The sequence below is a fragment of the Miscanthus floridulus genome, chromosome 8 (assembly GCF_019320115.1).
Source record: "Miscanthus floridulus cultivar M001 chromosome 8, ASM1932011v1, whole genome shotgun sequence".
Classification (NCBI taxonomy): domain Eukaryota; kingdom Viridiplantae; phylum Streptophyta; class Magnoliopsida; order Poales; family Poaceae; genus Miscanthus; species Miscanthus floridulus.
In genome coordinates this window covers 17,599,503-17,627,173 of record NC_089587.1, presented here as the reverse complement: position 1 = coordinate 17,627,173, position 27,671 = coordinate 17,599,503, and the positions used below count along the sequence as shown (strand labels likewise).

At 41.9% G+C, this 27,671-nt stretch overlaps 1 protein-coding gene across 1 annotated transcript; it reads left to right on the top strand.

Moving 5' to 3' along the window:
- Positions 1-14,206: 14,206 nt before the first annotated feature.
- LOC136475864 (glycerophosphodiester phosphodiesterase GDPDL7-like) lies at positions 14,207-25,970 on the top strand. Its single transcript, XM_066473503.1, has 21 exons — positions 14,207-14,428; positions 14,536-14,596; positions 15,982-16,076; positions 16,153-16,186; positions 18,144-18,440; positions 18,601-18,710; positions 18,805-19,306; positions 19,457-19,786; positions 19,898-20,037; positions 20,153-20,633; positions 20,780-20,949; position 22,127; positions 22,961-23,258; positions 24,180-24,252; positions 24,417-24,529; positions 24,625-24,709; positions 24,863-24,935; positions 25,129-25,184; positions 25,274-25,339; positions 25,462-25,527; positions 25,625-25,970. Exons 1-21 carry the CDS (start codon positions 14,354-14,356, stop codon positions 25,706-25,708), a joined length of 3,210 nt encoding a protein of 1,069 aa, XP_066329600.1. The 5' UTR covers positions 14,207-14,353; the 3' UTR covers positions 25,709-25,970.
- Positions 25,971-27,671: the final 1,701 nt, after the last annotated feature.

Genomic DNA, 27,671 nt, shown 5'->3' with positions numbered 1-27,671 from the left:
TGTTGCTTGCATGCCCTCTCAATGTTGTGATCCAACAAAGACCCTGAAGATGAAGTTCCAAAGTCAAGTAAAGCCCTTGTTAAGTGGGGTAGCGTCTCCTGTCAACAACAACAAGTCCTGAGTATCTCAAGCAACAAGGCATGAAGATCCGTCCTATCTTTCTCTCTAGTCTCTTCGAATCTCGGGACGAGATTCCTGTTAAGTGGGGTAGAATTGTCACACCCCAAAATTTCTAATTTTGGGTTGTGCATAGAAAACACTAATTAAAATAAATGTTTTGATATTTGGATAAAATTTACCAATCTTAGTTTGAACTAGCGTGAACTTAGTTATAGGAAAAATGTGAATTTTCAAGCTTTTCCAAATTAATTTGATGAGCTATTGCTTGATGTGATGCTTGGTTGTTGATTTATTTCATGTTGTGAGAAAAGATTTTAAAAATGCGTTTAGTAAGTCGATCTTCTTTCTCCAGCAATTCTTAGTCTTTCTCACCGATTAAATTCCTTGTTTTCTGACTTAATAATTGCTTGAGAAGTATCCTAAAATCTTTTCCATGAAATCCAAATCACTCCTTCCTGCTCACTATTCATCAACCTATCTCCATGGATACCTCAGGAATTTCTTTGGCTTTTTCTGGAACTTGTTCTCACTTGTTTGTGAGCATAGTCTAATTTTTAAATGCTCCAAAATATCTTTTCATGAGCTCCAAATACTTTATTTGGGTTCGTCTTGTTCTAAATTATCTCTGAGAATTTTCCCTGAATTTTCGGAGCCTTCGGAGTATTTTTCGTGGCTTAAAATTCAATTCTGGGCTTTTCTAGAATTATTTTATCCATGAAATTAATTAATTCCGAAAATAATGAAATATCTCAGATTTCCTCATGCCCAAAGGCCCATGTCTTTATTTACTAATGGACTTTAATAATTAATTAGGCCTATTAGTAAAGGTGGAGGGTGCAACATCAATTAGTACCATATTGCTAGTCGATGTAGATGTGGGGAGTTCTCCGCCCTATATATATGTACCAACCCCTTGAACTAAGCACACCAAAACTACCGTATGGGGAGCCCCTAGTTTGGGAAATCTCTCGTGTAGTAAATTATATTTTCTCCTCTTTCCGTCGCCGTCGTCGTTGCCGTCGCCGTCGTCGTCGCCGCCGTCACCGATCTCAGCTTTCGTTTCTGCCCATCCATCAGAGCTCCGCCGCATGCCACCATCGCCTCGTCACTTCTCGAACATCCCAGCCACGTCATGAGGAGCGAGCTGCCGCAACGCTGCCTCACGCCAGAGAAGGCCATCGTGCTTGTGAGCAACGGATCGAGAGCAAGCCTTCCTGCATGCGAGGAAGATCAACAAGTTGTCGCCGTTTTGCACATGCACGTACAAGTCAGCGATTAAACGCTACAAAGCCAGCAGAGTAGGTGCACAATCCATCCTACACGTCGATCTCCTATATCCCTTCGATCTATTTATTTTTATGCTTAATCGTGTTCCTTCCTTTTGTCAATCAACTTCACTCCATCTCATGCAGCTGCAAATCGATCGCCCTGTCCTTGCTACTAGCAAGCTACATCGTGCAGCATGCAAACGAGCACCCTGATGAATAGTTGAAGGTCAGCCGCTCCATGCATTGATTCTTTTGCCCATGATGATAATCACCTTTATCTTTAATCTATCGTTTGAACGTGAAGTACCAAAAATATCATTCTTGCCAAATAATCCTTTCTAAACCTTAAACTCTTGATATCTTTATCGTTTACCTCCGACTTAGTTTGTTCTTGTTGCGTTCTGCTCGTGTCGATGTAATCGATAATTTAGCAGCGAAGTTGATCTGCCACCTGTTTCACTGTTTATAGATAAATATTAATTAATTTGATTAATGTACAGGCAACGAGTTTTCTAACTTAAAAACAATATAGGTGTCACACTTCAACATTTTATATGCAAATATTTATATGGTTTAATTAATTACAATCACCAATGTGTTTTTATATTATAATAGTTTGTTTAGCTCGAATCCACGTCACATGCAGTTCGAGTAGGTGCTCGGCTGCCATGACATGTCGTGCGTGGTGTGCCCTGCTTTAGTTAGCTGTTCTAATTAGCTTGATGACATCGCATGACATCACGTATATGTTTTATGGCCGTTTTCTTATAGAAAAACAAATCCAACAATACGATAGAAATACACCACATACAATCAATAATGGATCCCCGCCGTTTCTCCGTTTTAACTCTGATTTGACCCGTTCAACTTGCGTTAGGTTCGTAATTTCATAATCTACATGTTTATACTACTGTTCAGTATGTTTTTAACTTTTAAAATTCGTGATTAGATTTAATCTAATATTCGACTAAAAGAAATCTTGTTTAAATCATATCTTCTGCATCTTAGATCCGTTTTAGTCCATTCAAGTTGCGTTAGATTCATAGCGGCAAGATCTACGCATTAGTAATAGTGTTTATCCTGTCACATGATTTTTCATATATAGCTAAATATTAAATTGATTAACATGCTTATAATTAGTTTTATAACTAGAAACAATATAGGTTTTATATCTCGGTGATTATACATAACCTGTTAATTTGATTAATCAGTAACTTCAGTATAGTCTTAGATTATAATTAGTTGAATGTCGCATATGTGTTAAGTATGAATAGATGCCCTCACATGATTTATGTTTTTAATTTATAGATGTTTAAATGACTAAAAGTATATATATAATCTTTTATAATTATAAAATATGACGTATGCCAACATTAATGCCTTTTTAATTATGACTTGCTTAGATCAATTATGAGACATAATATAATTGTTCTATTAGTTGCTCTCACGTGTTCTATATTTCTAAAGTAAAGTTTAAATACTTTATATAATATGAGATATGTTGATTAATAAAATATGATTAATTAGTGACATAAACATGTATGTCTTTAAATTTTAATTTGTCAAGTTTAAATGTGACATATATACTTTGAATATATATACTCTCATTTGTTATTATATTTTAATTTAATTTCCATAAATGATATCAAAATATTTATAATTAAGGTATGATTAATTTATCTTAGTTTTCTAAATCTAATAACTCAAGTATAAAATGACTTAACTCAATTTTAGATGTTCCCCTGAGATATCTTATACATGTTTTATGATCATTAAAATGGATAAAGCCTATAGTTTTTCTTTCCAACGTAAATCCTTCGATAGATGTTTCTGTTTTACCGTAGCTCCGATTAGTGTGCCTTTCGCGTGTGTGTGATCGTAGCAATGTGTAGATTAGATTTTGAATCTTTTCATTGATTGGTGTATTGTTCTAATCTAGTATGTTTGCTATGCATGCTTGTTCGGATGCTTGTGTGGTGCTTTTCGGTCTTGTCCAGTCGGTGAGTTTTGCGTTGGTGATCTATAAGAAGTTGGAGATCAAGAAGAAGAAGAAGAAGAAAACGTTGAAGATTAAAGCTTACCGAAGGATCGGTGTTTAAGGCAAGTATAGCTTAGGTTTTCTTTCTATGACCATGATCTTGGGCTTGTTTAATGAAATGTGATATAAACATAAATGATGAATGTTATCCTTTGGCAAAAGCTGGGATTTATAGTACAACTGTGAGGGCTATATGGCTCTGGCTTTAGCTCAGTATGAGGTCTTTTTCTAGCCGGCTTAGAGGATACTGCGAGTTGGGTATAGGACAGCCTCTGTCCTGTTGAGCCTAGCTATGGAAGCGGCCTTTTATTTTTTTGGAAGGGGGGTTCCTATATCCAATGACCCTGCGGCCCTTCCCGGTTAGACGGAACCTTTGAAAGGCTTCATAGTGAACCCTGTCGACCTTCCTTGGTAGTGGGTTAAGAGGCTGATCGCCTCGGGCGAAAGGGCAAATCATGACTCACAGTGAAAGTGTACACCTCTGCGCAGAGTTTAATAAACTGGTATACTAGCCGTGCCCACGGATACGGGCGGCCCGAAAAACTGAGGGAATTATTGTATGTTCATTTAAATTGTTTATGTGCAATTCATTATTCAATTACACTTGATCATGTGGTTATGGACTACACTACTTTGTTGCTATATTTGCGGAGTTCGACATGGACTCACTCTTGCTATTTCCCCCACACCTCAGGAGAAGTTTTAGGCTTGTGATCAACCAGTCAGTTTGGATCTAGTGGAGTGAAGTTTGCACCCGGAGATCAGAGTTGTCTATCCGTTGATTACTTTCTAAGGTTATCTCTTTTGCTAAGTTTGCTATATATTAAGCATTATGAATTGATACTGCCCCTTCATTTGTAGCTATATGTGAGATTTGATTTTCAGGGCTCACATATGGTGTGCATTCGGCTTTGTCCTTGAAACTGGGTGTTACAAGAACCTATGCAATGGATAAGCTATTTAGATGTGTAACTATGGTTTTACTAGTGTGTTGCTATCTCTACCGCAAACATAGTAAAGTAATCAATGTAAATACGAAAGCTAAAGAGTAAGGTAGAGATATACAAACTCCCGTCGATGACTCTGGTATTTTTACCGAGGTATCGAGAAGTGCATAAGCTTCCCCCTTGTCCTTGTTGGAGCCCCTCGCAAGGAATCCCTCGCAAGGGCCAAGCTCCCGGTCGGGTAACTCCGTGGATAGCCTCGGGCCTTCCCCATGCGCAAGTGGGTCTTCGATGTGCCTCTCGGCAAGCCTCTCCCAGATGCTCCCCGCTGTCTTCACTATCAAGCTTTCGGCCGAAACGCCGTAGGCCTTGTTCCCTCCGGTATACGGTGGCGGCCACACCACAAACACAGTTGGTGTGATCTCGCAAGACTTCAAGCCCCTCTGATGTACAACACTTGTGCTCGCAAGCACGGGGTGGCAAGAGGTATGCAAACCTCACTAAACACTAGGCATACACCTAGAGCAAGCGCATAAGCGGTGGTCTAATCAACCTAAGCACTTCGCAAAGCACTTATGCTAATCACCTAATAGAACACTAAGCACTATGCATGTGGAGATCACTAAAATGGTGTATCAACACCCTTGGTATGTTTCCTCAGCTCCACTCTACTCAAATGACCGGTTGGGGGTTGTATTTATAAGCCCCATTGAGAAAGTAGTCGTTGGGGTCAAATTGCCGTGCAACTGCTACTGACCGGACACGTCCGGTCGTCCCGACCGTTGAGCCAGCAAAATGCTGATCGGACGCTGGCCAGCGTCCGGTCGCCTGCCACCGGATGCGTCCGGTCACAGATTTGCCGCTCTGGAACCTTACTGTAATCGATCGGACGCTACTATCCTGCGTCCGATCGGTTGCTGCCAGTGTCCGGTCTAGTGTCCAGTCGCCTATCTGCCGAGCCACTTGCCCAGCGTCTGGTTGCTTGTCCAGCATCCAGTCCTGCATCCGGTCACCACAGTGAGCTCATTTCTATGCGATCTTTCATACGGCTTGGTTCCAATCTTCATGCTTGGACTTTACTTGATCTCTTGGGTCTTCTCTTATGCTCCTAAGGTCTTACTTGAGGTGTTGATCATTGGATTATCATGTTGCCTTCGTCCAAGTCATGTCTTGCACCCTATTGAACTACAAAACAAACACTTGCAAATTCATTAGTCCAATTTGGTTGTGTTGGTCATCAAACACCAAAATCTAAAGTAAATGGGCCAAGGGTCCATTTTCCTTACAATTGTCTCCACCGCAGGTTGTCCACTGATGTGGGGAGGTCGCTCTACTTTGTCTTTGGTCTTCTAGTTGCTGCCCATTATTGAGCGATGTCCCATAGGTGAGCATCGATCCTCTAGATGGATCGAGGGGATCCCCAGTTTGCTGGTGTAGCGGCCTAGTGCCGGCCAATGTCGTGCTGGTGAGCGCGGAGGCACCAGGGACCTCTCCAATGCGAAGACGAGTTAATACGAGGGTCTTCTTGCATAAACGTTGTCTGTAGAAATAGTACGCATAGTCATCGTGTTAATAGAGGATAGCGCAGGGGCGTTTCTGCAAAAGCGCCAGCGCGCGGGGTTTCCTTGCCATGGGTCGTCTCTGCGTGTGGACCGGCGTCACGTGGGCTACGCATGTGGGCCGTGTGGGAGAATTTATTTTTCTTTTTCATAAGGAATTAGAAATAGTTTTCTAATATAATTTTTGAGCTGATCTTTGGTAAATCATATAAAATTATGTAGGTGTCCAAAAATTGTGAAACAAATTTTGTTAGGTTCCTAAAATTATGCTCTATCTGTTAGTGTATTTAGTTCATATATGTACATGTTGATACTAGGAGCTATTAAATCATTTGGAAATGTTTAATATGGTTAGGAGAATTATTGTAGAAATTTTTATGGTAAATTGGTGATAGCTTTAGTCCTAAAATTTTTTGGGTAGCTTTATTATATTATTATGTGCTCACTATAATTTTTGTAGCCTTAGAATAGACTAAGCATTAGGGTAGTTAAATGCTCTTTGTTTTAATATACATTAAAGTATTAGTGGAAATAAAGATATATTGTTCATTTTGTAAAGCTAGGTGTTTGTTAGTTGAACCCAACACTTTGCTTGGTAAAGATGATAGTTAGCTTAGTGCCTTAGTCATTAGAGCTAGCATAGTAGCTTAGTATGTGTATTTTTATTTTAAGAGTTGTTGTTGCATAAATACTAAGTGTTGCATCATCATCGCATGCATGTAGAGAACGAGTTGGCAGAGATCGTGACCACCGGTGATCACGAGTTCAAGATCATCGAGGAGTATGAGGAGGAGATTCTCGTATAGGAGAAAGTCCTAGAGCCGCCACTAGCTGACTTAGCTGACACCATGCCTGCCCAAGGCAAGCCCCGATGTATAACCCGTATTTTTTATAATCATTGAATATATATATGTGATGTGCATTTATGATACATGAATTTTATGAAAGCTACCTGCATAAATATACCTATCCTAAGAGTCTTACTAGTGTAGGTTCGAGTAGCTGCTATGCTTAGGTTTTTGGTAGCATGAGTAACTTGTTGTTGCTCATAATAGATGATTATTATAATTACTCTCATGATAAAATGATAAAAGAAAAAATGGAGACAGGACAGGGATATGGTATGGGTATTGGTGGGTGTAACAGGTTATGTCTCACTCCCAATAGGGCTTAGCTTAGTTACACTATTTTTCCTGTCCGTGTCGATTAAGGACCGTCTGTTGTTGTAGATGGTAGTCAGGTCACAGACTTATTATCCTAAGCACATACTTACTTATGGGAGCTGGAAGGCTCGTTACGCTCTTGTCATCGATTTTGACTCTTTTTGGACCGACTGATTGGAGATGAGGAAAGATGAAGGTCTAAGCACCATACTAAGACTGGGTCTCAAGTGTGGGGGCTTAGAGTCCATGTTTGGATGAGGACCTAGACCCCGTGACAGGAGTGGAATGGGTTGGTCTTGTTTGTGTCTGGGGTACAAATGGGGCGTGTGTTTCGGGGTACCTAACTTGGATATATTGGTTCATGAATCGTCGTTTCTGTGAGACGGTATGACTTGGCTATGGTCTAGCACCGTAGTAAGAACTAAAAGAGGAAAGAATGGTGAAATGGTTCTGATTGCTCAACTCTTACTTGAAAGTATATAGGTGCTTTACCTAAAATGGTTAGCTAATGAAGTAATCATGACTGTTAATAAAACTTGACTGTAAGGATGAACTATTACTAATGCTTTTTGCAAAAAGAAAACAACAAACCCATATTGCCAATCATATTCCTTGGAGTCGGAAAACTATTTCCACTAGTCGGGTAAGTCTTGCAAGTATATTGTGTACTTCGGGTTTATTTTACCCCTGTTGCAGGTGCAGCTTGAGGAGTAGCTCTTGTGTGGATGATTCTTCTGGTGGATACAGACGGATCCTTGTATCGTTTCCACTAGATGCATATTTTCATTCCGCTGTTTAATTATCACACTCTGAACTCTGGTATTGTAATTAATAATTTCCAAGAACTCTAATTGTATGAATGGACTAAGTATTATAAGCTCGTACTAATTATTGGATTTTGGATGTAAAACGTGGATTATTTCGAGTTCTCTCTTAGGGTGTGCTCAACGGAACTACCCGATGTAGCTAACTTTTGGGGTGCTTAGTGTCTAGAGGAAGATGAGCACCTCCGAAAGCATGTTATTTTGGGCGGTTCTACCACAGGTGGTATCAGAGCCAATAATGAGTCTACGAGTTTAAAAACTCTTTTCAAAACCTAAAATTTGATCAACAAAAGCTTTGCAAAAAGTAAGAAGCGATAAATTACGTAAATAAGTATAAACCCTAGTGATATGGTCTATCTAGGATAGTAGCACTGGTTTTATCTAATAAATCTTCTGCAGGTACACTAATTTACGCTGTGTAAGAATCGTTATCTTACAAAAAGTGAGAGTACGATGTGAAAAAATTTTATATGAACGCTGCTATATTCTGGCCTGAGCGAATGAATAGGTGTTGCACGAACCTCGTCCACACAATTGGACACCGCAAAAACCTACCCATAAGTGAAGTAGCTTAATGACACAAGCAATATACTAGAGTTGCCTTTGGCGCTTCGCCGCGGAAGGCACAAGACCCCTCACAAATAGCTGATCGAGGTCAGAGACAATCACCAACTCCACTCAATGATCCTCCAATCACCAGGCCATCTAGGTATCGGCAAACACCAAGAGTAACAAGCTCACAACCAGCCCAAATCACCCAACCAGTGCCACAAGATGATGCAACTCAATGCAATGCACTAGTGGCTCTCCAATCTCACTTAAGATGATGAAATCAAGTGAACAAGTGAGTGGAGTGTATTGCTCAGCTTCCAAAGGGTGTGCACAAGTGTAAGAGGTGCTAAGAGGCTGGTCAAGGCCGGCCACACCCTCTATTTATAGCCACACAAGCAAATAGAGCCGTTGTACCCCTTGGAGCTATCTGTGAGGGGGCACTGGACACGGCGGTGGCACACCACCCCTGGGGTGGCGATGCCCCAATGGTCACTTTCCAATGGCTAGAAAACTAGGCATTGGTCACTGGACATGGCATGGTGGTGGCACCGCCCTAGTGGTAGCGGTGACCATCCCAGCCATGTTCCTAAAATCGACCCTCTCTAGAAAAATAGGGCGGTGCACCGCCATCACCATGGCGCTGACCTCCCTCGCTTGCACTCGTCTCTAGAGGAAAACGGCTATGGCACCGGACACCTAGTGGTAGTGACCAGGCGGTGCACCGCCGCACCCGAGGCGGTGTACATCGACATGTCCGGTGACCACCCCAAACCGGCCACTCTCGGCCCTTCTTTGTCAAGCCTAGGTGGGCACTGCCCTAGGGGTGGCGGTTCCACCAGATAGGGGGGTGGCGGTGCTACCCAGGCACCTCCACTAGCTCACCGAGTTGCAAACTTTTGCACGATTAGATCGACATCAACTTGAACTACTCCCCGCAAGCAACGCTAACTCTCAAAGTGTTTTCTCAAAACATGTTAGAGCCAAGTTAGCATTTCTCAAAACATTTTCGATAAATGTTTTCACTTGCTCTCCAACGTGCACTAGGCCTAAATACAATGCATGAAGTCCAACACCTAGTGGCACTAGATGACCGAATTGTCTAGTTAAGAATCCTTCTTAATAGTACGGCCATCTACCCTAAATGTAATCACACTCTCTATAGTGTCTTGATCACCGAAACAAAATCCCTATTTATACCTTTGCCTTGATCTCCATAGGGTTTTGTTTTTCTCTTTCTTCTTTTTCAAGTTGAGCACTTGATCATCATCACATGTGGTCATCTCATCATTTCATGTGATCATCACCATCTCTTGAGTGCCACCATGCTCCTCACTTGGATTGCACCAACCTAGCTCATCTCACAACTCATGACAAAGGTTAGTGCATATGTTTCATCAATTATCCAAAACTAAACTAGGGCTTTCAATGGGCTCGGTGGTGGCAGCGCACGTGGGCTCGATCTGGTGGAGGGGCGCGGCGGCGGCCTTGATCCGTGGTGGATCCGATGGAGGGATGTGGTGGGTGCCTCTAGGTGCGGATGTAGGGCCTCCACCAGATCCGGCGCTCCTCTAGGTGCACCTGCGCTCCTCCAGGTGCTCTGGTGGTGGCGGATCCAGGACAACGGCGGCGAGGCCGGGCTCGACGTCAGGCTCGTATGGACTAGCGTTGGGCTCGGCTTTTTTATTATTTTATTTTGATTTACGGAGACAGGCAAAGCAACCGCCTCCGTTAATCATGGATTAACCATGGCCTTTAATCGAAGGTGGTTGCAATGCCCGCCTCCATTAATTATTTTTGCCTGCCTCCATTAAGATTTATGTACTAGTGTGTGCATGTAGACAAAGATGGTGGAGTAGTAAGAAAATACACAGATGTGTTTCATTTTGCATAAAAAAATACGTAGATGTGTTTCATTTTGCTTAAAAATGGGTGTACACTCTTTCCAAGATATCAACATTGAGCTAGTCTTAATGGGAGTTTTATGTCACAATTTCTAAAACTCATGTGTGTTGAAAACATTGTACTCTGTCCCACAAAAGTATCAGTCTCACTTCTACAGAAGTCAAATATTTTTAATCGTGACCTAATACATACAAGAAAATATTAATATTTATGGTATATAATTAGTATCATTAGATTAATCGTTGAATACATATTTATTTTAAGATATAAATGTTGCTAATATTTTTTACAAATCTAGTCGAATTTATGAATGTTTGATCATCACGAACTCTCTTACGGCATTTTTTTTGGGACAGAGGTAGTAGACAAGTTTTATCCTCATTAAAACTCATTTTATCCCATAAATTTTTTATCATCTGTGTCTTCAATTATACTATGGTATGTCAGTTTATTTAATGACTATAAAACTCTTGTAGAACATCCACTTAGACTGATCTTAGGACATAGAGAGATTTTTTCCATCTAACAAGCTCGTCAGTTAGTTCCTCATCCATGAAATTTTGTTTGGCCCTGTTCGCTGGGAGGAATTTGGAGGAATCTGGAGGAATTTATGAGAGAGTGAACAATATTTTTCATCCGCACACAGTGAAATCCGACTGGTTTTTCAACCAGCCGAACGAGCCCATTGTCAAAACCAGTCTCATGCTAGAATTTGCACTACTATTCAAATGCTTCATAACACTTATTGGAGAAACTTTAGAGCATCTCCACGAGTCTTTTTAAAACTCACTCTCTAAATCATCATCTGGAGAGCCATTTGCATAAAATTGTTTTCTATATCTTTATGCTCTCCAATACTTTTTATATACCTGGTGTGCACTCTGGAGGAAAACGGCTATGGCACCGGACACCTAGTGGCAGTGACCAGGCGGTGCACCGCCGCACCCGAGGCGGTGTACATCGGCATGTCCGGTGACCACCCCAAACCGGCCACTCTCGGCCCTTCTCTGTCGAGCCTAGGTGGGCACTGCCCTAGGGGTGGCGGTTCCACCAGACAGGGGGGTGGCGGTGCTACCCAGGCACCTCCACTAGCTCACCGAGTTGCAAACTTTTGCGCGATTAGATCGACATCAACTTGAACTACTCCCCGCAAGCAACGCTAACTCTCAAAGTGTTTTCTCAAAATATGTTAGAGCCAAGTTAGCATTTCTCAAAACATTTTCGATAAATGTTTTCACTTGCTCTCCAACGTGTACTAGGCCTAAATACAATGCATAAAGTCCAACACCTAGTGGCACTAGATGACCGAATTGTCTAGTTAAGAATCCTTCTTAATAGTACGGCCATCTACCCTAAATGTAATCACACTCTCTATAGTGTCTTGATCACCGAAACAAAATCCCTATTTATACCTTTACCTTGATCTCCATAGGGTTTTGTTTTTCTCTTTCTTCTTTTCCAAGTTGAGCACTTGATCATCATCACATGTGGTCATCTCATCATTTCATGTGATCATCACCATCTCTTGAGTGCCACCATGCTCCTCACTTGGATTGCACCAACCTAGCTCATCTCACAACTCATGACAAAGGTTAGTGCATATGTTTCATCAATTATCCAAAACTAAACTAGGGCTTTCAACGGGCTCGGTGGTGGCAGCGCGCGTGGGCTCGATCTGGTGGAGGGGCGCGGCGGCGGCCTTGATCCGTGGTGGATCCGATGGAGGGATGTGGTGGGCGCCTCTAGGTGCGGATGTAGGGCCTCCACCAGATCCGGCGCTCCTCTAGGTGCACCTGCGCTCCTCCAGGTGCTCTGGTGGTGGCGGATCCAGGACAACGGCGGCGAGGCCGGGCTCGACGTCAGGCTCGTATGGGCTAGCGTTGGGCTCGACTTTTTTTATTATTTTATTTTGATTTACGGAGACAGGCAAAGCAACCGCCTCCGTTAATCATGGATTAACCGTGGCCTTTAATCGAAGGTGGTTGCAATGCCCGCCTCCATTAATTATTTTTGCCTGCCTCCATTAAGATTTCTGTACTAGTGTGTGCATGTAGACAAAGATGGTGGAGTAGTAAGAAAATACACAGATGTGTTTCATTTTGCATAAAAAAATACGCAGATGTGTTTCATTTTGCATAAAAATGGGTGTACACTCTTTCCAAGATATCAACATTGAGCTAGTCTTAGGGGGTGTTTGGTTTCCTGGACTAAATTTTAGTCCATGTCACATCGGATGTTCGGATGCTATTTAGGAGAACTAAATATGAGTTAATTATAAAACTAATTACACAGATGGAGACTAATTTACGAGACGAATTTATTAAGCCTAATTAATCCATCATTAGCACATATTTACTGTAGCACAACATTGTCAAATCATGGACTAATTAGGCTTAAAAAATTCGTCTCGCAAATTAGCCACAATCTGTGCAATTAATTATTTTTTTCGTCTATATTTAATACTTCATGCATGTGTCTAAACATTCGATGGGACAGGGACTAAAATTTTCCTGTAGGAACCAAACACCCCCCTAATGGGAGTTTTATGTCACAATTTCTAAAACTCCTGTGTGTTGAAAACATTGTACTCTGTCCCACAAAAGTATCAGTCTCACTTCTACAGAAGTCAAATATTTTTAATCGTGACCTAATACATACAAGAAAATATTAATATTTATGGTATATAATTAGTATCATTAGATTAATCGTTGAATACATATTTATTTTAAGATATAAATGTTGCTAATATTTTTTACAAATCTAGTCGAATTTATGAATGTTTGATCATCACGAACTCTCTTACGGCATTTTTTTTGGGGACAGAGGTAGTAGACAAGTTTTATCCTCATTAAAACTCATTTTATCCCATAAATTTTTTATCATCTGTGTCTTCAATTATACTATGGTATGTCAGTTTATTTAATGACTATAAAACTCTTGTAGAACATCCACTTAGACTGATCTCAGGACATAGAGAGATTTTTTCCATCTAATAGGCTCGTCAGTTAGTTCCTCATCCATGAAATTTTGTTTGGCCCTGTTCGCTGGGAGGAATTTGGAGGAATTTATGAGAGAGTGAACAATATTTTTCATCCGCACACAGTGAAATCCGACTGGTTTTTCAACCAGCCGAACGAGCCCATTGTCAAAACCAGTCTCATGCTAGAATTTGCACTGCTATTCAAATGCTTCATAACACTTATTGGAGAAACTTTAGAGCATCTCCACGAGTCTTTTTAAAACTCACTCTCTAAATCATCATCTGGAGAGCCATTTGCATAAAATTGTTTTCTATATCTTTATGCTCTCCAATACTTTTTATATACCTGGTGTGCACTCTGGGAGCCATTCTCGTTTTTTATCTTTGACTAGCGAGAAATCCGAAATGAAAGATAGCTATGTTCAAATAACAATTAAAAAAGCTGCTGGAAGGCATTTTTTCACTAAAATGTCTATTCCTAACGATTAGAAAAGATCCAGAGAGTTTCTTGGAATTGCTCTTATCCTACTTTCAATAACTTCTTGTTAAAATGAATAAACAAAGATGTCCTTATATAAAAACCAGATGAGCTCTTGAAGATGCTCTCAGCTGTATAAACACAATAAATTAATAATATTATATAGAATTAGCAAATAATTTATTTTGGTTTTAATCGCAAAAAAAATATTTTGGTTTGATGAATATGATAGCCAAAATAATCATATAACTCGTATATATTATCTTTAGTAGACGATCCACGCGCCCGTTCATCCTTCCATCTGACGGCCGCGAATCCGTATCGGAGTGCTCCTTCGCAGCCACAAGCCCACGCCGCCCCCACCTCGGCGGTCGCCACCTCAAGCTCTTGCCGCGTCTTCCCGTGCCGCCGCGAGCGCCCCCAACCAGGCAACCAGGCAACAACCAACACTGCCGCAGCACGGGCGAAGCCCGGTCCCGTCCTCCTGGTCCCAGCGCCGCCTCCTGCCTCATCGCGCCCCGCTCCATGGCCGCGAAGTGGGCCCAGAAGACCGTCGTTATCCCCGCACATCGGCGGGGCTGCCACCTCATCACCCCCAAGGTCCCATCCGCTCTCTCTCAAGTCTCACCCGCGGCTTCTCGTACTCGCACTTCGTGGCCTTGGTACTGAGATCCCCTTATCTTATGTTCCTCCGGGTGCTGCTGCAGATTCTGAGGGAGATCGAGGGCGACCTGGCCGGGTTCAAGTGCGGTCTGGCGCACTTCTTCCGTATGTTGACACATATACCTACTTATTATCATGCGTTTCTAGACATTTCCATGTTGGATCGTTCTTGCTTACATGCCTACATGCCGTAAGTTGCTATTAAGTTGTAGTATTACAGATAGTTTTATGTAAATCTGACAGGGTGGGTGAGGGATAGAAATATAGAATTGATGGAAATTTACTGAACTGAACTGAACTTCACTCGCTGTATCAAAATTTGGCAGCCTCGAGGCGTCTTTTAGTAAAAAATCACTCGGCTTATTCCGTCAAACCAGCAGAACTTCAGGGATCTTAGTGTGGCTTATGAACTGTTGATTATGTTTAAGCCGCGTGTTGATGCCATTTAGCGGATGGAAATTCTGTGTAGTAAGCTGAAACTGTGCCATGGCTTCTTCTTGGTTTTGGAGATCAAGTGCTCTAAGTAAATAGAAATTCTTCTTTTGGCTTCTCTGAACACAAGAAATTTTCTCAGAAGAAAGAACAGGCATCTAGATGACTACAATTGTGTTCTGTGCAATACCTCCAGTGAAGAAACTCTCTTCCATCTCTCTTTTGAATGCCCTTTTAGCCTTCTTTGCTGCAATTTGCTAAACATCCACTGGAATTTGTCCCTCCAGTCACTGGACACGATCATTGACGCCATGGATGCCTTTGGAAGAGCCATCTTTAAAGAAATCATGATAGTAGCCTGTTGGTCAATCTGGAAGCATAGAAATAGCATCATATTTGACAATGGAAGTGTCTCCCTAGATCGCTGGAAAGCTACTTTTCGGGAGGAGCCAAGTGTAAAGGGTGATCTTATTATTTGGGTAGAGAATTTCCAATATTTTTTTTTAAAAAAGGGGCGTACCCAGTGCGGAGAGCTCCTGCTCTGTGCGGGGTCTGGGGAAGGGTGTCAGTGGCAAGCCTTACCCTCGCCTGTGCAATGCGAGGAGACCGCGACTCGAACCCGGGACCTTCTGGTCACAGGCGGTAAAACTCTACCGCTTGCACCAGGCCCGCTTCCAATAGTTTTTTCTGTTTTCTTTTTTCTCTTTGGGCCTAAGGCCTTGTAAAATGTATATACCCTTTTATCAATGAAAAAATTAGGCAGGGGGCTCCCCTGCCATTCTGTTAAAGAAAAAACTATGTTATATATATGTCCGAAGCATTCATTGAATCTGTGGTATTGCTAGTACTAGCACAGAAGTTCAATATTGATTCAACATGTTCTGAAAAAGAAATAATTCAATGTAGCCGTGCAACTGCACAAGCAGTTTGCCTAATTTGGAGTAAAAGTCGTGGCCTTTTTTTTGTCACCATTGAAATGCATATTCATGAGCTGACAAGCATGTAGATAAGAACTGTTCCTTGCATTTTAGTGTTAATGAATTATTTTCGTTTTGCAGTGCAGCACACAAGCGCATCGCTGACCATCAACGAGAACTATGACTCTGATGTGCAGGCTGACACTGAGACTTTTCTTAACAGAATTGTTCCAGAGGTCAGTGGCCTAGATTTTTCTCTTCTCTTTTAAATGGTACAATTAAAATGCTGCTTCCTTATGTCATCATTTTCAGGGCCACGATGCTCCTTGGAAACACACTATGGAAGGTTAGTTAAGTCTCAATGGTGTTAATTTTTGCAAAAATTCACTGAACTTTTGGGTAGTGTATTCATAAACTACTCATATGGGTCATTGGTTATGAAAACTGTACCGCTTTCTTTGTGATAATACAGTGAGAGTTCTGTTCTAATTACAGGACCTGATGACATGCCAGCACATATTAAATCTTCTATGTTCGGTTGTGCCCTAACGTACGTGGTTCGGTTCCTCACTCCCTATTTCCTCCCTCCATTATGTTATTCTTCTACCGTGTAGAAGTTTTTAACTGTTTGCATCTTGCTCTATGCAGGATTCCTATAACTGATGGACGTCTCAATATGGGCACTTGGCAGGTGAGGGAAATATATATCCCTTCTCACAATTGAATATCTGATATTCAAGCTTAGTTCATGTATCTCAATTTGCATTGGTAATACCATGATTAGGTAACACCTGGCAAACGGGTGTGAGCTTTAGGAGCCATCTGAATAGTATAACAAACTGCATGTATTCAAATTGCCAAATCTTATTTGGGTTCTGTTTCAGGGCATATGGCTGTGCGAACACCGTGACCATGCCAGCCCTCGCAAAATTGTGATTACTCTCAACGGTGTCTAACTTGAAGATCTTAAATGCTGCCAGGAAATAGGGCAAATGCAATTGGGACCTGAGTGTAAAATTAGGACTCTGTTTCAAGTGTATGTTCAGTTGTAATATATGGATGTATGCTATAAATTCCAATAAGTTCACCGTGTTAATATTTCGTGTGTGATTATTGGCTTAGGTGATCAATACTATGCTGTTGAACTTATTTTTTTAATCACTATGCTTTGCAGCATTTTGTAGAAATTTGTGAAATGTACAGACAGGAAAAACTGCCATATGCTTTCTTTCATAAGAGGGCTGTTACAAAAAAGTCTTAAAAAATGTGGGAGCTGCGCTGTTCTTAATGCCTGATGTGTTCAACAACCATTTAAGAAGGCTGCTGTTACAAGGACATGTGTGATCGGTTACACAGTAAAAGCAATGACTAGTTGTGCTTCAAGCGTCAAAAATTGTCCCCCAATGAAAACAGGCAGATGGATGCAGTACGTGAAGTATCACGCCTCTCATTTTCCCCTTTGGGAAAAGGAGCATATGTAACAAGTTATTTTTGTGAGTTGGAGCTCTAAATTAAGCCTGCTGCTGAATGGTGGCCATCATTCAGGAGCCATCTAATTTTAGGAGGTTTTTCTTTGTCTGGAAACCTCCTCCTTTGTCTCCTCTCCACAATCTGATATAGGGTGCCTGCGGACCTTAGCCTCGGTGGGGCCGGAGAACAGCTTCTCTCAATTTTCTTCTTGGAGTTTCATGTGAGGTATGTTTCCTGAAATCTTTGCGTTTCAACTTTTGCTTGGATTTGTCTGAAATTTCATGTGTGGTGCAAGGTCGCCGCTCCCCTTAACCAATTAATCATGTTCATTGAACGTTAGTAGACTTCTCCGATCTTTTTTTAATTCTTTTCCACTGCTTACATTTTTTGTTTATGAATGCATGTTCTTTGTTTCCAGTTATTGTCTGGATTCCTGAAGTACCTGATGATTCTCTTTCCTCTCAAAAGAGAAAGTAGCAGATTACTTGTTACTGCGTTTTTCAGGAGCTCACAAAATTGCGCTGTAATGTAGGGTGCTCCTCCTGACCAAATGGGAGCAAGCTATCCTCACATGTTTTTGATCCTCTTACTGCTTCATGGAGCCAATGCTGCTTCGAAACCTCCAGCAGGGCCAAAATGGCAGACTCTGAGCGGTATATTTCTTTTTTTCTTGTTTACTTATCAGGATTCAATCAATCAGCATTTGCCACAGAGATTTGCTGATTTTTCTACTGCAATGTCTACTCTGTCACTTATCAAGTTTCAAGTGTTCTGTTTGTACAATTGCAGTGCCACGTCGCTTAGCTGCTAATGCTATTGCTATCATCTTACAGGTGGTCCCCCTCAAGTCATAGGTCGAGGAGGATTCTCTGGCTTGTTTCCTGACTCGAGCCAGTTTGCCTACCAGTTTGCCTTGACTGCCTCCTTGCCTGATGTCGTTCTGTTATGTGATCTACAATTGTCAAGCGACCGTATAGGCTTCTGCAAAACAGGGTTGACCCTTGATAACTCGACGACTGTCTCTGAGATCTTCCCCAAGATGGAAAGGACATACAAGCTGCACGGAGAAGATGTCCATGGCTGGTTCTCTCTAGATTTCACTGCAGACCAGCTGGCGCAGAATGTCACATGTAAGCAGAAAAGAACCCTCTGATTACTTCTGCTCCATATGGATGACGTTTTGCCAAAAAAAAGAGGGGGGATTAAGATGGAACTAACCATTTTGAAGTATTAGTTTCTTCCTGTCAGAATTGTACTGGCTTGACATGCTTTGCTTTGGTAATCCCTCAGTGATCCAGAACATCTTTTCGCGCCCAAGCACATTTGATGGCTCCCAGCGTATGTACACGCTTGATGAAGTTGTTGAACTCCACCCCCCTCAAATATGGCTTAATGTACAGGTAAATGTGATTCCAGTCAATTCACGAGCCTTCCCTCTTCTTATTTCAACATGTTATGCATCTAACTTGTAACACGACTTGTTCACTTCTGCAGTACAATTCATTCTTTTTGGAGCACAAATTAAGTAGCGAAGATTATATATTAGAACTACCAAAAGATACCCTCTCTTACATCTCCTCACCGGAGGTTGAATTCTTGAAAAGCTTGGGTGGGAAGCTCAAGAAAGCCAAGACAAAGCTCATCTTCCGGTTGCTCAATGAAAACATTGAGGAGCCTTCAACCAAGAAAACATATGGGGAACTTCTGAAAGATCTAAAAGCCATCAAGGAATTCGCAGCTGGGATTCTTGTGCCCAAGACATACATCTGGCCAGTGGACAAGGATCAGTACTTGGCGCCATCGTCCACCAGTTTGGTCAAAGATGCTCATGCCCTCGGACTGGAAGTGTATGCATCCGGATTTGCCAATGATATCGTCTTGAGTTACAACTACAGCTATGATCCCACTGCAGAGTACCTGCAGTTCATAGACAATCCAGACTTCTCTGTCGACGGTGTGCTCACGGACTTCCCGGTCACCGCATCAGGAGCTGTTGGTAAGAACTATTCAATGTTGAAACTGGAAGGAGCTAAAACTGTTGTCCATCATGATAGAAACCTGCACATTATGTGCTACTCCGTAGCAGCTTACCATCTTTTCCAGTTTTCCTCCTTTTAAAGTCTCAAGGGTTTTTGCTTTTTTTCAGCTTGCATGGCTCATTCCAAGGGCAATCCTCTACCACCTCCTGGAAAAAGCAGGCCGCTGATCATCACCCACAACGGCGCGAGCGGCATGTTCGCTGGCAGCACAGATCTTGCCTACCAGGAGGCGATCAAAGATGCCGCTGACATCATCGATTGCACGGTTCAGATGTCAAAAGATGGAACGGCCTTCTGCATGCACTCTGCTGATATCTCCAGCTCCACGACGGCGGCCACCGCTTTCGCGTCCAAAGCCTCCACTGTCCATGAGATCCAGAACAAGTCTGGCATTTTCTCGTTCGATCTGTCATGGAGTGAGATCGCAACCTTGAAGCGTATGTGAAGAACATCTGTTTGCTTGTTCATAGTTTTAATTTTTCCCCTACAATGTCATGTCATATTTGCTCATGCACTGACAACCATTCCCCCCCTCTTGATCTGAGCAGCCGCCCTCATCTCTCCGTTTGCTCAGGCAGGCCTGCAAAGAAATCCTCTAGCGAAGAATGCCGGCAAGTTGATGACTTTGCCCCAATTCTTAGACTTGGCCAAGGCCAGCAACATCACCGGTATACTGATCGAAATAGAGGTAAGAAATAAGCATTCAGTTCGTCCTACGTTAGGGGGTTGTTTCTTTCGGTCTGTCTGTTTCACACACAAAAAAATATCGATCAAGCATTCTTGTGGCCGATGCACACATGCAGCATGCTTCATACCTCGCCAAGAGAGGGATCGGCATGGTGGAGGCGGTGTCTAGCGCGCTGACCAAGGCGGGCTACGACAAGGAGACCAAGCAGCAGGTGTTCATCCAGTCCGACGACTCCTCGGTGCTCGCGGTGTTCAAGAAGTTCACGACGTTCAGGAGGGTGCTCAACATCGAGGCCAAGATCAGCGGCGCCTCCAAGCCGTCGGTGGAGGACATAAAGAGGTTCGCGGACACGGTGAGGATCCACCGGAACTCGGTGGCGCAGATCACCGGCTACTTCATGACGCACTTCACCGACACGGTCGGCAGCCTTCAGGCCGCCAACCTCACCGTGTTTGTCGGCGTGCTCAAGAACGAGTTCATGAACCTTGGCTTCGACTTCTTCGCTGACCCAACGATCGAGGTCGCTACCTACGCTTTTTCGGTGGTGGCCGATGGGATCGTCACGGACTACCCTGCCACTGCATCTTCCTACTTCAGTGAGTATCTGATATAGCCTGACAGCCAGCTATGAAACACTGGACATTTCTCACGAAAAATCTCAGATGATGCAGCTATTACCAAATACGTATGTCTTATGTTTTCAGACAAAAAGCTTTCAACCATTACTATGTATGAACTGCAGGGAGTCCATGCAGTGACATGAAGCTGAACCTGAGCTTCTCGATCCTGCCTGCACAACCTGGCGCTCTGGTCAACCTGGCAGCCCCCGGGATGTTGGCTCCGGCGGGAGCGCCGTCACCGTTGCTCCAACCTACTGACGTCGTGGACCCGCCACTGCCTCCGGTTAAAGCTGTGATCGCCGCTGACGCGCCGGCGCCAGGGGCGGCTGACAACACCTCCTCGGCGTTCAGCTCCAACGCGGGGAATGGCCTCTTGTGGGCCGTCATCGTGGCCCTCTTGTCCCTGACCTTTCTGCACTGATCCTTTCTTGGTGGCTTCCATTGTACTCCCACATGTTTTCCTTCTCGCTCTCTGTGTTACCCTCTTACATCCTCAAATGTGCTGTAACATAATGTTCCTTAAATAGATATCATTAACCTGCACATAAATACAGATCAGAAAAAATTTACCCTGCACGAATTCATGTTTGGATACTACTGACAGTATTTTCTTTTTTCGCCCTGTTCGTTTGGGCTGATTTGTCTTATAAGCCATGGCTAAAAGTACTGTTGGCTGGTTTGGTGTGAGAGAAAAATATTGTTCGTTGACTGATAAGCCATGGCTTATAAGCCAGATACGAGCAAGCGAACAGGCTGTTTGTTTGAAAAGTCCAAATTATTACTAGTTTAGTCTATGTTTAGATAGCCCCAAACTAACATTTGGTTCAGTTTACTTTCTCAAGTATTTCAATCTGTCCAATTTATCTCTTAATAATATTTGTTTTTCTATTTCCCTACGTTTCAGTTGGTTTTTAATTTCAAAATTTATGAGGTAATTAATAACACTTATGTTAAAAAATACATCATAATTTTTTTTAATATTTTGACAGGTTAGGATATATCTAGTAATAAATTAACACTAAAAACACAAAAAAGGGTATGAATCCTAATGATGAACAACTTATAATGTAGTTTTCTAAAATAACTTACGATATCCGTTAATAGCTCACAAAATTTGAAATTAAAATTTACTTATACGTGGAAAAAAATCTTGTTAAAACGTAAATTCAACCAAATGAAATCAAACCAAATGTTTAGAGAGCTATCTGAAAACAGACAAACTTTAGAAAAGTAATTTCGAATTTTTTCCTTTTTTTAGAAAAAAGAAAAATCATTGGTTCCGTGTGGTTCACGACTTTGACATTTATAGCTAAACTAACAAGTGCCCTGTTCGCTTAGCTGATAAGTGATAAGCCATGACTGAAAGTACTGTTGGCTGATTTGTTGTGAGAGAAAAATACTGCTCGTTAGCTGTAAAAGTATGGCTTATAAGCCAAGCGAACGGGACGAAGATGACAGCGTTGGAAGAGAGTAACAGGGCGACCAGTGGCACCACAGCAACGCATCACGTCTCAATTTTCTTTTGTTCTTAGCTTGAAAATAAAATTCTGTTGCATTTTCTGTTTTAGAAGGGTGAAATTTCAGAAGATTTTTGGAGTTCCCTGACTGAGTAAAGTAAAAACCAAAATTGAGAAGCTTCTGTAACATCAGCATATTCCCGTTTCCTATGGGGCCCATCAGCCTCTCTGCACCCACACCAAGTGGAAGTGGAGTAGTCAGCAGCCTGCTTGGCGCCACACAAGCGTACACGCCGCCGCCGATACACACGCCACCACCACCGCCTCCCATGGCGACCGTCGCCACGCGCTTCGGCTCCCCTCCACCGCCGCAGACTCCTCGCCCCCGGCCCCGCCGCCGCGCCGCCTTCCCCGCCGGAGCAGCACGCGGTCGCATTAGGAGGTTAGGTGGTTCTGGAGCCTCTTCCGGTGGGAACGAGGGTTTGGGGGCAATGGGGTTGTGCAGATTTTCGCCTGGGTGTCTAGATGGCCGAGATTTTCCTTTCCCGTGCTTATTTGGATCACGGGATACTCATTGGACGGTGCTCTTGACATGATTTTGCGACTACTACTCGCTAACAATAACACCCACTCGTAATCTCTTCTGAAATTTCCTCTGGATTTCTGAAAACTTCCTGTACAGTTGAGGAATCTAGGCCTCTGTGGCAGAATGGCGCTTGGGGGGAAGTTTACTACTAGATGGTAGATGCAATGTGTTATTACTTGAGATATAACTTTATATTCTTGTGAACAGAAACAGTTTGTGCAACTTATCCTGCTTGGTGCCCCGGACTGCAAAAGCATCAGTGTCTGGAGCAGGGCCTTCTTCCGATGGCGAAGATCTGAATGAGGTTATTGATACAGTGGAAGTAGAATCTAGCACCCCAGGTGCTTCTTCACTCCTTGCAAAAGTGGCAGTTGCTATCGGTGTTGCAGCCACGGCCACTGTGATTTCACTGGTCATGAAAGAGCCTTCGTCAGGCCCTTCTTTCAGTCTGCCACAGATAGTTGATGCTTCCACGCAGTCTGATGCAGCAGCTGCCACCATCGGATATACGTTTTCTCTATTTGGAAAGAAAGTCATAATTCCAGAATACACACCAGGGTATGTCAATTTGGCTATGTGTATTATCTTTGTGGCTTGTGAGATACAGATTATTTGTTTCTCTGGTGACTGTAATCAGTTACCCTGGTTCATCCGTTAGATTGTGGATTAAACACTAAAATATAGAGCTACATTTGCTTATCCATGCATATCTTCCACACAGTAATGTCAGGTCAATGCTTTAAACAAACGTCATATTACCCATTTCCCCTCTGACAAGTTTAGGGACCTACGAATTGTCTGACTATGGAATGATTTCCACAACGTTTTCTTTGATCCTGTTCTTTAATATTGAGTTTGGTGATTGCCAGCCAATTGCAAATTGGCTAGTTAGTTAAGGCAAACAAGTGTGTTCCTTCTCTATCGATGAAATGAGCACCGACTCGTGCCTGTTCGTTCAAAAAAAAAAAAAGGCAAACAAGTGTACCCAACTATCCATGGATTAATGACGTTTTTCATTCCCTGTTCTTGTTGACTAGATTGCTTAGCAAGTTAGCATTTAAGAGGTGTGGTCTGTGGTGTACTCTAGTATATTTAAATTAGAATATGTCTCAGCAGAGCTGTTGTTTCCTGTAGAATTTCTAGTACATTTCTCTTTTGCGGAGGTATCTCAACCACACGTCATCAAGTTATATTTGACAAAACTAGGCCAATAGCTTCTACCACCAAATATTAAGGATAGCATTGCTAAATGAGTGCAGAGCCACTAAGGACAAGTTTCTCAAGAAAAAAAATCTCATGTCTATGAGTCTATCTATGGTATTATTCTAACTGAGGATTGCAGAAAATTCATGAACTACACAGGTCAAGTTCTAAAAACAAATAAAAAGTTATGTTTAACTCGGTAGCCATGAATCTAGTCCTATTTCATTTTTGTACCATTTCTCTAATATATCAGATCATGTATAAAAATTTCTTCAGGTGGGTCTACTTTTGGTTGCTCATGGCTGCTGGATTTGGACTGTTTATCAGTGAAGAAGCTTTAAATGTTTGGGTCTGTCCTTTATACCGGTACCTTCAACGTGACCATGCTCAACTAAGTTCCTAACTTTATTTTCCACATGCAGTCAGACTTTAAATACAACAACTTTATATATGTGTATTCATCTACCATTTGTTTGTGTTGAGAAGCAAAGTCTTTTTCCCCTCCTGATGTAGGCTGGAATTTCTTTAGCACGAACACTTTGTTTGGATGGAACTTGGCAATCTCTTGTTACGTCATTCTCGGTGAATGCATCTTATATAGTCTCCACAGTGCTATGGATTTACTGGTGTGTGCATCTTCTGTCCTTGGTCTGTAGACTACACTGGCTTTTGTTAGCGAATACTACTGTGTTCTATTATGTTAACTCACTCATACATGCAGGGGTGTTTGTATTAGTGACATGATCCCATTCTATCTAGGGAAACTCTTCAGGCAAACTAGAGCATCAGAAGACATAAGCAGCAAGGTGTAAAGTAGGGATTTATCTCACTTTATCTTATTTACGGATAAGTTATTTGCCAAGAAAGAAAATAAAGAAGTATACATCTTCATATTTGCAAAAATTATGACACAGTATTCTTGGCATAATAACGACTCTAATTGCAGTCCCCCTTTTTAGATTGGAATTGGTAAGGAGAAAGCACTAAGCATATCACGAGCAGTTCAGAAGTATGGGAACCTAATTGGCTTTGGTATACATCTGAACCCTCAGTGTTTTTTTTTTCTCAAGCATGTGTATCTCGGAGTGAAAGGAAGTGGAACTCCATAGAGCTTTGTGTGCAGCTTCGAAGGAAAATTAGATGATTAAGTCTGTCCAGTATTTGCAATAAGAAAAAATTCAGTACTTAAAACTAAAGTTATTAATGTCAATGTTGTTTACTGCAGTTGAACGATTTTCAATTGGTGTTCGGAATCCTACAGCATTTCTTGCTGGAGCATTGGTTAGTCAATTTGCTTGACTCTGTGACTTACCAAATACTTTATTGCTCACAAATCTCTGTCAATGACTTGCTTTGGCTGTTATAAACAGGGTATATCAGCAGACTTTTTCTTTGCAGGAGTTTGTTTCGGTTGTCTATTTACTCTCCCTATTCAGGTAAACCGACCTTTGTTTTTTCATTCTTTCTCTGTAACTTCTAAGTCGTGGGTTTAGCTAGTAACATTAGCAAGAACCTGTCAGCTCTGTTCTGTGACAAAACAAGTGGTGCTTTGCTGCAGTTAACAGTTGGGTTTGTCCTCCGAGAGCGGCCTGTGGTCGCCCTCGCCAGTGTCGCAGCTGCTGTGGTACCTCTCGGCGTCTCTCACGCTCCTTCCCAACTCCTTTCTCCCTGCTCCGCTTGCTGATCAGATCATGCTTGTTTTTGTTTTGTTCTGCAACCAGGGTATCTGGACCATGTTCCCGTATGCAGCCGCGGCATGCACAGCTTTGTTCTTCTACTTCCGCGGACGCAAATCCAGCAGCTGAACGTGGTGGATAGGCAACTGGTCACGCACGCTGACCAGATCTACCTTTATATAGTTCATTTACAAACAATTTACATAGGCCTGTACATGTATGAATCATTTTTCGATTAATTGCGTTGATCCATGAAAACATTCTTTTCTCCTCTCTTTCGAAGGAGGATCTTTTGGTTTTGCTAGCTCAAGATGCAGAAGCATTCCATGCTAAAGAGCAAATGTAAATTTAGAATGTCATAATATTTACCTCTTAATAAGATTTTTTTTGTTTCCTTATGTTGAAGTTGATTTTTAATTTCCTCGCAAAAAAAAAAAGTTGATTTTAAATTTCAAATTTTGTGAGGTGATAGATAACACCATAATTTATGTTAAAAATGCATCATTTTTTTAATCAATGTTTTGACAGGTTAGGGTATCTAATAATAAATTAACACTAGAAATCCAAAAAATGAAGCTTAATGATGAAAATTTCATAATGTAGTTTTCTGAAATAACTTATGATGTCCGTTAACACTTCACAAAATTTGAAATTAAAACTTATTAACTTATACATGGAGAAAAAACAAATATTATTAAGAGGTTTTCTGATAGAAATTACCTTGTTGTTATCCTATAAATCAGTTCAATTAAAATCTTAGTTCATACTAGACCCACGATGATTGCGTCTCAAGCCAAACATAAGGCAATGATCATTTATCGAAAGAGAAAAAAAGTTCTGTTTTGGACAATCAAAATTAGAAAGAAAAAGTTTTCTTTTCCTTTATTTAAGAAGTACATGATTTTTTTTCTAGACATGCATAGACCATGGAAAGTAATGTGGACCATTTTTTTTATGGAAAAAGAAAAAATCTTTGGTCTGGCGGAGCTTCTTGGAGGCGAAGCTGGACTGCTGCCCCCAGGATTTTTTTTATTTTAAATCTTTTTTATTCAATATTTTAATAATAATCGCTCTAAATTTTTTTGTAGATCTGACCCTTTTGGTCACCCGGTGCCGCTAGCGCGACCCAACAACGTTATCGCGTCACATGCATTGGCGCGGCAACATCTGTCATGTTAGACGAAGTTTTCGACGTGGAAAACTTTGTCACGCCACTCCCTCTGATGTGACAGTATTGTGTTAAGATCTACAATGAGATCTAAGTTGACAAGGTTTTTCACGTTGGAAACGTCGTCTAACGTTGCAGATGTTGCCCGCCAATGTGGCGCGACAACGTTATTTGGTCACGCCAGCGGCACTGGTGGGACCAAAAAGGTCAGATCCGCAAAATTTTTTAGGAGCAATTATTATTAAAATATTGAATAAAAAAGGATAAAAAAAAAACTGCCCCCTACTATGAGCTGTCTGGACGAAGGGATCAGTGGGATGGGGATGTGATGGACCCATTAAGCTAGGCTACAACTTATTTAGCACCAAGCCTAGGCATCAATTCATCCATTATCCAATCACGTCTCTTGTATTTTGCTCCTCGCACTTGCTAGCGCCCGAACGCTGCCCGCACAGGGAGTGAACGAGCGCCTAGCGTGTCAGGCTCGCGAGGGAGTGTATCAGTAGTGGTCCCGCGCTGCCCCGACGTCGCCCACGCCGCCCCGAACGTCGTCCGCGCCGCTGGCTACTTCCCGCGCGCATCCTATGTGTAACACTCGTTCCACTTTTAAAACATCCAGATGTAGCAGTTGCAACATAGAAAAGAAAATAGATGAAACACTTGAACCAAGTGTTTGAAACACTTACAAAAACACATGAAAATATTTAAAAACCATTGCAAACATATACAACATCCGGATGAAACACTTGTAAGCATATGTATGAAACACCTAAAAACACTTGAAACATATGCTTACAACATGCATGTATATGCAACATATAGATCTATTTTTACAATATGTAGACAAAACACTAGCAACATTTAGCCTAGGGGCTTACAAAATAATATTTAGGGCCCATTTGTAGCCTCTGTTGTTTTTTTATA

What these genes read in the sequence shown, in the direction of transcription:
- LOC136475864 (XM_066473503.1), top strand. Translation starts at nt 14,354, where the DNA reads ATGGCCGCGAAGTGGGCCCAGAAGACCGTCGTTATCCCCGCACATCGG. An exon ending in GCTGGCGCAGAATGTCACAT is followed by an intron (nt 18,441 to 18,600) that starts GTAAGCAGAAAA and finishes GTAATCCCTCAG; the next exon opens with TGATCCAGAACATCTTTTCG. An exon ending in GTATACTGATCGAAATAGAG is followed by an intron (nt 20,038 to 20,152) that starts GTAAGAAATAAG and finishes GCACACATGCAG; the next exon opens with CATGCTTCATACCTCGCCAA.